The following is a 16,692-nucleotide window of genomic DNA, read 5'->3' on the forward strand; positions in this document are numbered from 1 at the left end:
CACAACTTTGCCAGGAGCACAATATGGGATCAGTTGGAGCCCTAGCAGCCAATAGATATAGTAGGGCTACCAACATTACATTATATTGTAACATTGCTGTATATGTTGATCTAATTTATTTCAGGGCTTGAATAATAATTGTACTTTATTATGATTTACTTATTACTATTGCAATGCAGCACAACACTTTACATAGATTGTTTATATCAGCTGGATCTTAAATCTAAAATCCATGCCACACACAGGGGGAGATTTATTAAGACACGAACGCTCCGAGCGTACTTTCGACATTTTTTACTTACGCCCGCGCAACTTTTTCATGCGCTTGTGCGAACAATTCGGAAAAGGTTCTGCCGCTGTTTACAATCGTTCGGTACGAAACTTTTGTGACTTTCGGATCACCAATACGATATTATTGTGACTAATACGATTTTTTATTAAGCATTTTCGTGATATTTGCGATCTTCAGAAATTATCGTATCCAATCAGAATTTTTCCAATTCGGGATTCAAACTCGTGTTTTAATGAATCGGCCCCACAGTGTAGTTAGTTTTATTAATCTACCTGTACGTATTTAGACTGTGAAAGCAATTTACGCAAATACAGGGAGAACATACAATTTCTTGGCATGACTATATAATGTGGCGCAATTATTCAAAAAGGAATCCTGTTCTCAGCCTGAAAACTAAAGGCTTTTGAAAGGGGGAATAAGGGATAGAGATGCTTGAATAAATTGCAAATCACAATACTATAAGTTTGTGCCAGCATGGTTTTATGTGTAACAGATCTTGTCAGATTAATTTAATTGCCCTTAAGGAGGAGGAGAGCAGAAAGCTCGATGCTGGAATGGCAGTGGATGTCATTTACTTGGTCCTCACAGAAAGTTAATGATAAAATTGAGAAATATTGGCCTAGAACATAATATTTGTAATTGGATAGAGAACTGGCTGAAGGATAGAGTACAAAGAGTGGTTGTAAATGGAACATTTTCTAATTGGACCAGTGTGGTTAGTGGAGTACCGCAGGGGTCAGTCCTTGGTCCTTTGCTTTTTAACTTGTTTATTAATGACCTGGAGGTGGGCATAGAGAGTACTGTTTCTATTTTTGCTGATGACACTAAATTGTGCAAAACTATAAGTTCCATGCAGGATGCTGCCGCTTTGCAGAGCGATTTGACAAAATTGGAAAACTGGGCAGCAAACTCGAAAACGAGGTTCAATGTATGCACTTCGGTAGAAATAATATAAATGTGAGTTATACACTAAATGGTAGTGTCTTGGGGGATCCTTAAATGAAAAGGGTTTTTTTTTGTAGATAACAAGTTGTCTAATTCCAGGCAGTGTCATTCTGTGGCTACTAAAGCAAATAAAGTGCTGTCTTGTATAAAAAAGGGCATGGACTCAAGGGATGAGAACATAATTTTGCCCCTTTATAGGTCCCTGGTAAGGCCTCACCTTGAGTATGCAGTGCAGTTTTGGGCTCCAGTCCTTAAGAAAGATATTTATGAGCTGGAGAGAGTTAAGAGACGTGCAACTAAACTGGTAAAGGGGATGGGAGATTTAAACTATGAGGTGAGACTGTCGAGGTTGGGGTTGTTTTCTCTGAAAAAGAGGCGCTTGCGAGGGGACATGATTACTCTGTACAAGTACATTAGAGGGGATTATAGGCAGATGGGGGATGTTCTTTTTCTCATAAAAACAGGAATGGAGCTTTCATTTGAAGCAATGTAGGTGTTTTTACACGGTGAGGGCAGTGAGGTTGTGGAATGCCCTTCCTAGAGATGTGGTAATGGCAGATTCTGTTAATGCCTTTAAGAGGGGCCTGGATGAGTTCTTGAATAAGCATAGTATCCAAGGCTATTGTGATACTAATATCTACAGTTAGGGGCATATTTATTATGCTGTGTAAAACTAAGTTGCCGAAAAAACGGAGTAAAAAGCTGTGTAAAATAAATGGAAAAGATCACTGTCTGAACACTGGATATTACGCCGGATATTACGCCAGATATTATGCCGTTATTTTCCATAAGTTCCGGTGGAAGAAAAAACGCATAAAAAATTATGCAGATTTTACGCCGTTTTTACTCCATTCTTACACAGCGAAGCCTGCCGATGTGTGACGAATTTGCTCGCCGTTTTTTACACAGCATAATAAATATGCCCCTTAGTATTGATGTTGGTATATATAGTTTATGTATGTGAGTGTATAGGTAGGTCAGTATAGATTTGTGTGTGGGTTTACTTGGAAGGGTTGAACTTGATGGACTCTTTTCAACCCTATGTAACTATGTAAGCACAGCAAGGCAGTAATACCTGCTCTACTGTGAGTAAATTCAGTTATCCCTTCCAGCTAGAGTCTACGGTTTTCACACTAGATACAAGGGTATCCGACATACACTAATATTTCTTTATTATTGTTAAATACATCAGAATACCAAGCATTTCTATGGTACAACGCAGAGTCCATGTGATTTTACAGAATTTTTTGATAAAAGAAACTGTCATCCTTTCAGCTGTAGCTCTATGAATGACAACTACAGCTATGGGACCTGTTATCCAGAATGCTGGGGACCTGGGATTTTCCAGATAAAGGATCTTTCTGTAATTTGGATCTCCATACCTTAAGTCTGCAAAAAAAATATTTAAACTTTAAATAAACCCATTAGGGTTAATTATATCTTAGTTGGGATCAAGTACAAGGTACTGTTTTATTATTACAGAGAAAAAGGAAATTATTTAAAAAATTTGAATTATTTGATTAAAATGGAGTCTGTGGGAGATGGGCTTTTTGTAATTTTGAACTTTCTGGATAATGCACCATATCTGTAATAAATATAAATGACTGGAAGGGTTTGTTAGGATTGTACTTCAAGTTACTGCAATACATTTATATTCGGAAGATCTTAAACAGGTCACTGATAGCAGATGTTGTTGACACAAACTGATGCACCGCAGCAGCATCAAGGCATGACTATTACACATTAACACTTTGGTTGCGTAGTGAGATTAGGAAAGAATTTGTTTTTGACCTATCAAAGCATGTTAACTTGGCCAATAGACGTCACATGTTTATTGTCTGAAACTTCAAACGCATGCTCTGAAACAACAACAAAAAAAAAGAGTTTGGTCTGAAATCTGTGCCCTTTCTTATCACAAGTTGTACCCTAGAAAACCTTAAATAAAAGGTGACATTGTGGCAATCCCAAAGAGCATTTCATGCATATGGAATGTAATTTCTCAGCTATTCAGGAAGTAGTAAATCAAAGCTAGCACTAGTTACATATTTTCTTAGGCTTTGTTTTGACATCTAAACTTGCTCTATGCAGATATGACCAGTTAGCTGCCTGGGTGTAAAGGGAAGGCTTGAGGGGGCGTTATGGTTAGTGACCACCCAAAGCAAAGAAACTGCAGTCATAATCACACTATGTTTTACAAACATTTCCGCTGGATTAACAATTAACCAGAAGTAAAACATTAATTAACTAGTAAAGCATGTATATATGAAGAACAGCATTAAACGGAAACAGAGATATCTTAAAGAGATTTTAGTTTCCCTTGATGAATCATTACATCTAGAGAGAAACTAATATTCAACATTGTCTGACAATGATGGCTAGGGAGAACATCTCTTGCTGTAGTCTCCTTGCTACTCTGCTGTTCATAGCAGCAGCAATTGTGGTGGCAGAGCCGCTGCATTGTGCCCAGTGCACTGAAGAGAGGCTAGCTTCTTGTCCATCGGTGCCAAATGATTGTCCAGAGCTGGCAAGGGAGCCCGGATGCGGCTGCTGCCTGACTTGTGCTCTAAAGCGGGGAGAGCCTTGCGGAGTGTACACTGCCAGGTGTGGAAAAGCTCTCAGCTGCCACCCAAAGGCAGGAGAATCTCGACCCTTGTATGCACTCACAAGGGGGCAAGGGATTTGTATGGATGCTGAGGATCTCAAGAAACTACGGGCTAGTGACGCTGCAGGTGAGTTTATACTTTTGCTATAGATTCTTTCTACATCAGCCATAAAAACAATTTGAGACAAAGTAGGATGCTTGAGCGACTGATGATGTTTATAGAGCTTAATCATGTTTTTTTCTTAAACTTTTATAAAGAGCGTTGCCAATTTTTGTGGAAATAAAATATTGACAAGACTTTCTGTGGTTTTAATAAATGCAAATATGAACAAAAGCAATGTCTAATAAGATTTACTTCTGTTTTAGCCTGCGTTGCTTGTATCTTAGAGAACAATGAAACCGGAAACTATGTGCCGGGAGTTTGTTTGTCCTGTTTCTAAATCAGAGCAAACAATGTTTCACACTTCTGTGTACAAGGGATTGTAATGTTTATATGTACTGATTGGATTACTAATACCAGTGGTAACAATTGTGCACAATATAACATTATCCAACTTTCTTAGTACATTTCCTAAAAGAAAGTAAGTGTCAAAGAATGTATGGGCTGGACAGTGTGCATTTTCAAGGAGAAGGTATAGGTGCATATGTTAAACCAGAAAGGTGTTGTGCACTGTAGTCATATTATCAATTGACATATCAAAACATTTACTGTGTAATGTTATCATAGTGTGTTTGACTTAATTCTGTGATATGGACTGTAAGAGCAAGGCATTGCACCCGTAAAATCAATGTTTTGCTTTGTAAATGTTAAGATATTGATGTATTTTTACTGAGTTCTAACCATTTTTAGCTCAGTGAAAAATAATGTCTGAGTTTTATTATAATAATTTCCAAACAGTACACACCATCATTAGATCTAGCTTTAAGAAAGAGAACCAAAAAGCCCCAAGCATTTCTGCTAGCCCTTATATTATATTACTATAGTAACTGAATAAATCTGAGGTAAGAATGTAATCTGTTATTTAAAGACATAAGCTGGCCATACAATGCCCAGATTTGACTAGGCAGTTTGGCCAATTTTGACCAAAATCCTAAACCATCAGGGCATGTATGGCCAGTTAGGGAGGTTGTTTTGGCCAATAATCCTGTGATCCTGGCAGATCAAAGACAGAAGATTTCCATTGGTTGGCCAAAAGTCAATGAAGAGCTGCAGCTCTAAGGCTCCACTTGCACTCCACTTCCTGCAGTTGTGACTGTTGACTGCATTTTCTACAATGCAAAGCTCACCATAAACATCTGCGCATTTGGCCAATCAGTTGTAGTACCTTATAGGTTGGCCCCATGTTTAGTCATTTATCAAGCAACTGAGATATAAGCATTGATAGCTTGAACAATTCAAGCAAGTCAAAGTATGTTATGAATCATTGTTAAAACTGCCTTTGATTCCCCATAGAGCTCCTTTCAAAGTACGGGTGCTTAACTCTGCCACTTTGTCATCTGCTGCTTAATGACTCTGTTTGTTGCCAGCTCACACCGCCTTCGCACACTTAAATGACCTCTCCACGTAGATGTTTTTGTGACCTATAACCTATTTTCTGTAATCATTTGGGTGAGGGATCAAAGTCACATAGCATGGAACTCTTTGAAATTTTAATCAATAACATGGTTGTACCTAACACAAATTTCTGTTACTCAAGCTAGATTTACTTACAGATACCTAGATTTATGGGACTTCACTCCTAGACTTCGCTCCTATCAACAAAGACCCCACTTTTGTGACTGATAATAATATTGCCAGTTTTGCTATATAAACTACTCATATATCAAATGTTTGGTACTGTTGACTACATTCCTGAGGCATCCATTGCATTTTTAGTATATTAATTTACATTCTGCAGTCTTTTGGCGTTCTGTATATTCTTATTAATAGGTGTAGTAAATCTTATTGCATATAAAGAGTTACTAGTGTAGATATAACTACCTACATCTGCCTTCTCTTTAGATGGAAAGGATTACACAGAGCATGAAAACGTAGCTCCAGAGGTTTCAGACATTTCACATGACCAGATTCCACCATTTCTTCGATTATTTCCCGAAGGCTTAGACAAACTTGATCCATGGAATGCTATCACCGTGTATGAGAAGGCAAGAAAGTTGCTTGAGCGCAGGAAATGGAAGGAACATCAAGTAAGTCTTATTTTCTACCAGGATACAGGAATGTTTTTGGTCTTCAATTCTTATTTATCCTATAAATGTATAAGAGAATAACAGCAGGGAACCATTACATGCATGTTTTTTTTTCTTTTTAAATATTAAAGATATAAAAGATTTTATTTGGGAAATAGGCTTTTTTGTTGCTTTTTACATTATTGTACATAACTGATAGGGATATGTTTCTTGCAAGCTAGGTGTTTCTGTAGATTTCTACCATTTACTTTACCAGTAATCACTGTAGTCAAACAATTTTACTTTTTTCCAATTCCTAAATGTGTTATATTTTATTGTCTTTTGTTTAGGGTCCATGCCAGAAAGATCTTTACAAAACTATGGATAAACTGGTGAAGGCTCAGCAAAGGCCAGGAGAAGATGTGTTCAAATTCCATATTCCCAACTGCAATAGAAATGGTTTCTATCACAGCAAGCAGGTACCATTTTCTTCTCAACATCCAACCCAAACCAAAAGCAGGATTAACATTTAGTCAAGGGTTTTTGAAATGAGAAATATAGGTTACATATGGGACACCTTTGTAGGAATGGTACCTAAGAGACATTGTGCTCTAGAATAGGTTGATTTAGAAAAGGTAGTGAAAGGATCAAGGGCATAGTTAATGAAGTTTTATAATTGAAAGTACAATAGCAATATACCCAGCTCCAGGGGCAAGCAATGCAAAGGCCACAACAGTTTGTGCATGACAGCAGTAGTGTGGCTGGACATAAACAGATGGTGCCCACTGTGGGTCTCATAGCAGGTCTGTTACACACTGCTGCCATGAACAGCAAAATAATATAACATTTTTGTAATTCTATATTGATCCATTACTAACATAGCATGACTTCAGGGGGGGTTGTTGTCTGTTCAACCTGAGATATTTATCATGTTAAATAGCAGAGACTGTGCAAAAATGTTCCTGTTATTCAGTCATAATGCAATTGCTTTAAAAAATTCTTGTTTTTAAATATGTTTCAGTGTGAGGCCTCCCTAGATGGCGAACGTGGAAAATGCTGGTGTGTCTTCCCCTTAACTGGGAAAAGAATTCCTGGATCCCCTGAAAACAGAGGAGAGTTGAACTGTCAGCAGTACCTTAATGTTCAAGAATAGAATCAACTCTCCAAACCTGGACATATTCTTTCCAAAATAAACCTCAGTGTAAATGTACTTAACTATTTATTCTAAAATATGTTCTTTTGCTTACTTTGTCTATTTTCATAACTTTATTTATAAATGTAATATTAATATTCACTATAGTTATGCTTTTTTTTTTTATAAAACATATACATTGTAAAATCAAACATTATATATTTCAAATAATACCTATAACCATTTGAGTGAAAACATTGAAATTGTATAATTGTACATGTTTTCATATACAGTATTTGTTTTTTATATTTGAATATCCTTGTTGTTGTAAGATTTATAGAAATTTTAAAGATTCTACAAAAGATAGAGAGGAGGGATTATATCTGGCTGTCACTGAGTAACAGAATTTCAATCTATAAAACTAGTAATTCTGTATGTACAGGTATAGGGTCTCATATCCAAAATGCTCAGACCTGGATTTATGCAGATAGGGATATGACAGTCCCTTAATTTGGAGCTTTCTGCATAATATATATTATACCTGTAGGATTCTCTCTATTGAGTAGTTTTCTTATGAGTGTTGTTATTTATTCTTACCACCATAAAAGTGGTTTTCTAACTTTGCTGCTAATACAATATCTACAAAAGGCATTGACTACAGTTCTAAAAAAATATAGTTTAATAACATGTCTTCCTTTCTTGTGTTGGTATGTATTGCATGCCATACAGAATCATCTGGTTTTATCAGTTTGTTTATATGCCTTCACTCCATTTAATAGGCATTTAACAATAATACACAACTCCTTAAACACTTATTGTGCAGAAGATGACTGGGTTGCTATACCTTATTTTTAATACATGGCACCTATTAAAGGTACATATACATTTACATTGGAACCTATTACCTGCTTTATAGCAGAACTTTGAGTTCAACACTCCCCTTAAGTTTTTAACTCAAGACGAGGTTACAAAAAAATCAATAGTTTCACATGTATCCATGACAACAGCGTAGGAGCATTCACTCCACATCTTACCTTGATTGTTAGTCTACACCCCATTCACTGATCTGTGTCCCCAAAGTGGCTAGCCCTATAGTCTGGGAACCTGTGGTATATTCATTATTATGCTCTAGGGCATGTTGTATATATTTTTAAGAGGTGTATGTGTTATAGAAGATGGTAACCCTGTTTTTATCTGAGTCTGTTTATGGATTTATTGTACTGGATTCTCTGTTTATACTTTGGATATTTCTGTTCTTTATATATATTTCCTGTTGTAAACCAATAAAATTGTTTGTATACGTTTGTGCTTTGTTTTGCCTTATTTTAGCTTAGTAAATGAAACCAAGTATGATACAGTTGTGTCTTTTATAACCTTTGGGAAACATTTTCTCCTAGTATAGCTAGAGTAAGGGACGTAATAATGCCACCCTTCCAACTAAGAGATGAAAACAGAAACTTAGGGATAGTAAAAAATTGTCATTAGTAAAAAAATAAATGAAATACATTAACAGTCTTTATTTTTTTTTTAACCCAAAACATTTATTGAGCTGAACAATTGCAAGAACCGTGTAATTATGGTTTTATACAAAATGCATAATGTATATACAGTATTTATAGTTTGTCACACATATGTATGTTAATTTTGTTCTCTGGTACGGTTTGTTCAGGAACTTTGTTTTAGAAGCCCAATAAGAACAAATTCACAAGCTATAAAAAGCAAGGCAGAAGATAAAAAACAACCCGAGGGGATTGTGAACAGGGTAATGGCTTATATCCAACCCATATGAAGAATTTTTAATTTCTAAATTATGGAACTATGAAAAATGACTTACAAAGTGTCCTCACATATCTTTTTTACCACCACTAAAACTAACATGTCTCTCATGCACTAAGCAATTTTTCCAGTGATCTTGTACTTAGATTATTAGAGCATTTTTCCAAAGCACAGTTGTATTCAGTAATTTACACCAACACCTGTAGGTGGGATATCTGCCATCTACATTGGAATGGTATTCAGTGGTATACAGTAAAGTGAATTGTGAAAGCTGTTATTCTAGACAGCAGAGGGTCTAGATTTTGCCATATTTTACTTGTGTCCCTCTTGCTTTGGAAGTAAGTTTAATTAATGATTTGGTGACCATTTGTTTACATGCCCTAACAGGTGGAGCATCCAGTGCATGGCAGTATGTTTCCTTGTTTAAAATAGTATTGAGCAGAATCCCTTTCTGCATTATTTAGACCAGTGCTGTCCAACTTCTGTAGTGCTGAGGGCCGGAATTTCTCTAGCATACATAGTGGAGGGCAGCTAATGGAAGCCAGTTTTGACCACTCCCCCTTTTTAAACCACACCCACTTCAAACCACACCCATGTTATCACAAGATCTTTTAAGACCATGCCCTCATTAACGGTGGTAGCGCAGCATAAACCCAAATGGTTGGTGCTCACTGTAGGGATATCAACCATCATTCATATGTGAAAAAATTACATTATGTCATATTAAGACAGACACTTAAATCAAGTTACTTACTAGTAGACTGAGGATTTTAGCCCAGTATCTGGTTAAAATAGGACAGGCCCACATCATATGATAAAAGATTGCTAGGGAGATCTTACATCGGGGGCAGGGGGGGGGTCAAGTAACCTTGCTACAGCATGCAATCGTTTGTCAGATTGACAATTTAGGGATAATATTCATATGTTGGAAAGATGGAATCTACAAAATAGAAAAAAATCACCCAAGTATTTAAGACCTTGAGATGGCCAAAATATCAAATCTGGGAGCTGACAGAAATGCGGAATGTATGAATTGCCTCATAGAGGAAGTTTGAATGATAGAAGTGGAGAGGTCATTTTGTGGAGCTTGAGAGCTTCTGTCCAAAGTTTATATGGAACAAAGAGTATGTAAGGTAAGTTTGCAAAGTAATTTGGGAAGTTTTCCAGAGATACCAAAATAAGGGCTCGGAGTGTCATGTTTGGGTTATATGGATCTGGGAGGAAGCACCAATGGAGGTAGCATATTTGGGATGCCATATAATACAAATGTAAGTTCAGAAGCACTAGACCCCCTAGGGTGCTGCAAATCTATTCAATGATACTCGGGGACATTTGTTATTCCATAGAAATGGCAAAAGAATTTTGTTAATATCTCTAAAGGATATGACAGTAAGGTACACTGGTACATAGAACATGTAGAAATGTAGGCAGGTATATCATTTTAAAGATATTTATTTAACCCCATTGGGTCAGAAGCAGTTTAGCACAATTGGAGAGATATGTCAGGAAACCCATTTGAGAGAAATATCAGGTTGGAGTGTTGGACGGTGGGGGAGGGTGGGGGTTATCCCAATGAACTACTTACACCATAAGCTTATGCTGCATGTCTCTGCAATGTTTTTAATGAAAACAATAAAAGTGACTTTTTTTTAACAACTAAGTAAACCAGTGCTCAGCAATTACTTGCTTTGCAACAATGCACTGAGATGGCTGCCTACAAAACCACAAAAAACTAATTTCCACAAATGTCTTATTATATTATTTATATAAAGATATGAATTGGAAAAAACACAAATAAATTAAAATGTAGAAGGAAAACAAAACCACATGAAAACCTCAAATGTTTAGTTTTCAGAAAAAAAAAATATATATTTTTATATTTTTTATTATAAACTTTTACAAGCTCCCATTGGCTGCTATGTGACCCTGACAGCTTTTAAATGGTACACTTTTGTCTTTTTCTGTATTTGTTTCACTTATTAATCAGGAGTTTTTGAGTAATCCCAGATTTTTAGTGCTAAAAACCATGATTAGAAGAAATTCCGGGGAGATTAGTCGCCCGCGAACAGGGAGATTTGTCGCGGGCGACTAATCTCCCCGTGTGCCAGAGCCCTAAGTCTACTAAAAGATTATAAACATTAAATCAACCCAATAGGATTGTTTTGCTTCCAATAAGGATTAATTATATCTTAGTTGGGATCAAGTACAAGGTACTGTTTTATTACCACAGAGAAAAAGGAAATTTGAAAAATTTGAATTATTTGCTTATAATGGAGTCTATGGGAGACGGCCTTCCCGTAATTTGGAACTTTCTGGATAATGGGTTTCCGGATAATAGATCCCATAACTGTTTTGCCAAAGTTTGCAAATCTAAAATTTTATATCATAATTACCCCCTCAAACAGTTGTCTCTGCAACATAATCTCAAGGTAGACCACGTTATGATCGCTGTTACATATGTTGTGGAAATTTTAGATACCAAAGGTCATTTGAGATAATCAGGTAAGGTTTATTTGTACATATGTGGGTTCTGAACAAAGCTAACAGTCAGAACTACGGAACAAAGACAGCATTGGGTTTTTGTAGACTTTGTGACATGGTAGCATATAACAAAAAACATATGAGCATAGGTGTTACTAGTTTACCAGTGTATATCAGTGTATAGACATATCTGCTCACAGCACAGTAAACAATGAGCTGCTCTACAGCCAAACAGGTGGCTCTGTCTTCAAGGCTATGGAGAACAGAATCCATTCAAGTCAGGGGGGAAGTCTGTGGGCAAATCCACACACATAAATGTATTCCGTATCACCTAAATGCACACCCACACCATTGTTAGACCTGGGCTTCATTTTTCTCACCTATACTGGCCAGCTTGTATCATACACCAATGATACTTTTCTTAGTAACCTTAAGTTCAGCTGAAGTCTTTACCCAAAGGTAGTGATTCCCCATGTGCTGCTGTTGATCATTTCTTTAGTGTATGGCTTTAATTCTCACTTTACATAAAGACAAACTCCTCTGCCTTTTTAATTTTTTTTGTCCCTCCTAGAAAGGATGTAGCCACCTACATTCATAGCCCAGATATGTTTCATCCCACCAGGTCTCTGCATTACAAATTATAATGCCATTTTCTGTACATGCAATTAACTCCAGCTCTCCTCTTTTGCTATTATTTAATGTAGAATTAGATCTATAGTTTCTGTTAGTTGGCGGTTCTCTTTGGAACAGTGGGATCTTCTTAACAGGTATGTTATGTACCCACTTACTGCATCCCTGTGACTCCATTCTATCTTTTTCTAGCTAGCTTTCCATAATGCTGTAACTCCCACCCCTCTTGCCAAGTTTAAACATTGCGCCAGCCTCTTAGCCATTCTTTCTCCTAGAATAGTGGACCCCCTTCCATTAAGGTGCAATCCCTCAGGAATATATAGATTTTTGCCCAAGGAAAAATCAACCCAGTCCTCTAGGAACCTAAATCCATTTGGGGCCATTAACTAACAGTCAGATTTTTTTTTCCAATTCAGATTGTTTTAGAGCTAAAAGTTTCTGAATCTGAAAATACTCCAGCTAAAACTTGTCAAGATCATGTAGAAGTCAATAGCATTTGTCCCTTCCCTTTACTGGAAGATCTTTGCTTCGAATTGGTCTTTGTGCAACAATTCAAAAAAGTGGAGGTTATGTTGCGACAATTTGAAAAAGTTGCAACTTTTCAGCTACTCTTTCCTGCATGTCATTTTTTCAGTTCAGACTTTTTAGTAAATGTCAGCCATTTGTTGAAATAAGTTTATTCAAATTTTAAAACAAAATTAGAAAAATTAGACTACTTAGACAAGCTAAAATGGCAGCTGCTATCTTAAACAAATAGGGGGTGCTTCTAGGTCTGTTTACTTAGGTATGATAAAGCTTTCTGCAGAATAAATATAGCACTATTGTGGCTAATCTATTGGCAGTAAAATGCCAGCATGCCTTTCCTTCTCCTTTAAGATCCCAGATTCCTGAACAGCTTTACAGCCCTTGTTGTAAAGTAAGTCCTATTGGTGATTCTGCCCCCTCTGAGTTAAGCCACAGAGTTGGTGTGTAAAATGATGACTCCCTCAAGTACCAATATATGGAGAGGAGTAATGATTTAGTATCATCTTATAGACAAACAGTTTTGATCAATGTTTTAAAGGAGAAAGAAAGGTAAAAGCTAAGTAAGCTTTATCAGAAAGGTCTATGTAAATACAGCCATAAGCACTTACAGAAATGCTGCACTGACTTCTCTGTCAAAAAAATTCTTGTGTCTGTAATTCATGTGCCAGAGACACGCAGCTCTCTGCTGTCTCCTCCTCCCCTTTCTTGAGAGTAGAAATAGTTCATTATAGTTTGCTACCAGCTGATCAGAAACCCCTGCACTACACTGATGAGCCCCAAGAAGGCCAAACCCGGTCTGTAGTTGGGAATCTGATCAGCTATTGTCCTGGCTTCTGATTTAAACCCAGCGAGTGAGCTTTAGCCTATAGGATAAACGCATATAAATAGGATTTTCCCAGGATTCCTTGTGTTCAGATGAAATGAAAATACAATTGAAATAGGATTTTGCTAAATATTTCTAAACAAACTGGTGAACATTTCTACTTCATGCAAGCCATACCATTTAGCCATATTTCAACTTGAATGGCTGCCCCCTTGGTTACACAGCAGGTCTTTATATAAACTATAGCAGCGTTTCTGAAGCAAACATGAAGCAAACACACCAGTTTTACCAGTGCAGGGCAACAGTATATTATATTTTACCATAAAACAATTTCATTTTTTGGTGTTGCTGTTCCTTTTATCACCACCAATTTGTATTTTATTAGCTGAGTGAGAACATAGCAACTGTCCAACTTTGCTCTCCCTATTTCGTTTTACAAAGATTGCAGTGTTATTTTGCCTGCCAAGAGACAGGTCCTGTTATAAGACTTCTAGGGCAAATAGACAGTAAATCACCACACAAACACACCATAAAATAATTCACAGACTGGAATCCAGCATCTAATTTTATTTCTGTGTTTTCACAAGCAAATAAACAAATCAAATATCACTTTATTATTAGAACCTACAAGTGAATCAAGCATCAAAAGTGGAACTGAAAACGACTAATGCATGTGCTTAAAGTCAGTTCTATTTCTTAAAAAAATATGTTTGCTTTTCATGATTTTTTGACAATGCGCACATAGCATACATCATGCATTCTTATATTGTGGAAAATAATGCCATTATAAACTTTACTCCCAAAATAGCTCTCTTGTAAATCCAAAGAGTAGAATATCAATTATAAAATAACTATTTTATCATCATTATTGTAACTGTATCATAAATCAGGAATACCACAGAAGTATTAATATTGCCACTCATGTCCATCATGTTTAAATTATTGCTTTTGAAGACCAATATACTGTAAAGAAGCAAAGCATGTTACATTTGTGTGGACTTGGAAGTGCAAATAGTACCGGATCATTATATAAATTTGCACAACACTTCTGTGCCCAAGCTGTAGTGCTATAGCCACAAGCCCCCCCTTTACCATACACATTCTACAGGTTACATGCTGTGCATATCATTAGAAATGTTGGTAAAACTGGACATAACTGCTGCAGCACACACACAATAATAATAAGTCCTATACAATAAAGTGCCCTCCGATACCTATGTACCCTAATTACAGCACTCTGATCTTGCATATTCAAAGAAAAATAATCAGTATTAAAACCAGCAAAAAAATGATCACATTGTTCCCCAATTTAACAGAAAAATGTTTACCATATCAACCACTTGGCAGTTTTGTACAACAGAGGTTATACAAACATTTAAACAGCTGCAAAACAGTCCCAAGCAGCTGCCTGATGGTTTGCTATTAACAGAAGTCGGTTAAAATCGGGAAAGGTTTGATGTTTTGGAGGCACATTGTAGGCACAGAGAACAAAACTCTTACAGAATGAGAAAAATTAAGAGAAAGACAAGTATTGTAGCTAGATACAGCCACATATAATTAATACAGATAGTAGATAAATAGATAGATGAATGGATAGATAGATAGATAGATAGATAGATAGATAGATAGATAGATGATTGCTGAATAGATGGATAGATAGAAAGATGGATAGACAGACAGATAGATAGATAGATAGATAGATGGATAGATAGATAGATAGATAGATAGATAGATAGATGATAGATAGATAGATGATAGCTGAATAGATGGATAGATAGAAAGATGGATAGACAGATAGATAGATAGATAGATAATAGATAGATAGATAGATAATAGATAGATAGATAGATAGAAATTGAATTTTATCCACTCTGCAAGATGTCTTTAATGTGTATTTTTGTTTTAATTGTGCAAGCAGACTGAAAGTCAACATGTGAACCAGTAATGTTTTCTTCCCTATTTACAACATAACAGTAGGCATGAGTGGCATGCAGAAGAATCAGATAGAATTGAACATATGTCATTTTTAAAAATCATTTATATTCATGCATATGTAAAACCCTTGTTAGAAAAATGATTGATTCGTATTTTGTGTGTGTGTTTCTTCTCTGTACAGGCTTACATGCAGCAGCCTGCAGTCCCTACAAAAGTTTCTTTCAAGTGAATTTACACCAAGGCAGACATTGTCAACACTGTACAAAATAAAATATAATTAAGGCAATTAAATATAATCTTATCACACACAGAAAACATCTGTACATATATATATATTTGTAACAGCACAGCAATAGAAAAATCTCATTAAAAAGTCTGTATGGCTAAAAAGGACTCTAGCTAAAATCCATACAATTTAGATATTAAAAATATCTCTCTGTGTTTGACACTCTCCCTGGCAGCATAACATCATGTAATGATAATTATGAAAGTGAATTTGCCCTAGCGAGTATCACTGGGCCCATGCATCATTGTGCAGAGGTACAGACACTGTGCATTATGAGCTCAACAGAACATATTTACTGAAATAATTCTAAATATAGGAATGTATCTTAATTACATGGCATGTTTTGTTGCCAGCAGTATATTGATTTTAGCCTGTTAAAAAACTATTAAAATATTGAGTTTTAGTATCATCTACACAGTTGAGAAATAAATAATGGAATGCCTTTAATGTAAATAAACTGATTTAAAAAAAATGTACAATATCCTTCCAGCTTCATATTTTAAGCCATCTTGACTAAACTCCAGACACACATTGGCACCATGTTTTTGGGGACGGTGGACCTTGGAATAATCTTTTGTGTCTGTCATTCTAAAGCACAAATACCCTGCCTGGCATACTTACATTTGTACCTGACCATGAATGTCACGCTGGCAGGCCTACTAAAGTAGTTAACTACAGGGTATGGACAAAAACTACTTGCCTAAATATGTAATGCTGACTATAACATTTGATGAAGAAGGACCAATGGTTTGGGGCTAACTTTTTAGGCCCTGCATTTCAGTTAAACCATTGACATAATTAAACTCTTGCCAATTACATGCTTCCTACTTTGTGGGAACAGTTTGGTGAAACCTCTTTTCTGTTTTAGCATGATAACGGACCGATGCACTAAGCAAGATCCACAAAGAACTGATTTGATAAGATGGGACTGGAAGAACGTGATTTGCCTGCATAGAGATCCAACTTAAACACTTGTGGGATAAACTGAAATACAGACAGGGAGCAAGGCCTGATCACCCAGTATTAGTGTCCAAGCTCACTATTGCTCTTGGGGCTAAATGGAAACTCACCTCACCAATAATGTACCAGCAACTAGTGG

The 16,692-nt window shown here is 36.3% G+C and overlaps 1 protein-coding gene across 1 annotated transcript; it reads left to right on the forward strand.

The window, feature by feature from the left end:
* The first annotated feature begins 3,538 nt into the window (after positions 1-3,538).
* Positions 3,539-8,441, forward strand: igfbp1 (insulin like growth factor binding protein 1). The gene is given in 4 exon segments (NM_001033946.1): positions 3,539-3,966; positions 5,842-6,026; positions 6,356-6,484; positions 7,027-8,441. Coding segments are annotated over 4 exon segments (804 nt in total). The 5' UTR covers positions 3,539-3,608; the 3' UTR covers positions 7,159-8,441.
* Positions 8,442-16,692: the final 8,251 nt, after the last annotated feature.

This window comes from Xenopus tropicalis, chromosome 6 (assembly GCF_000004195.4).
Source record: "Xenopus tropicalis strain Nigerian chromosome 6, UCB_Xtro_10.0, whole genome shotgun sequence".
NCBI lineage: Eukaryota > Metazoa > Chordata > Amphibia > Anura > Pipidae > Xenopus > Xenopus tropicalis.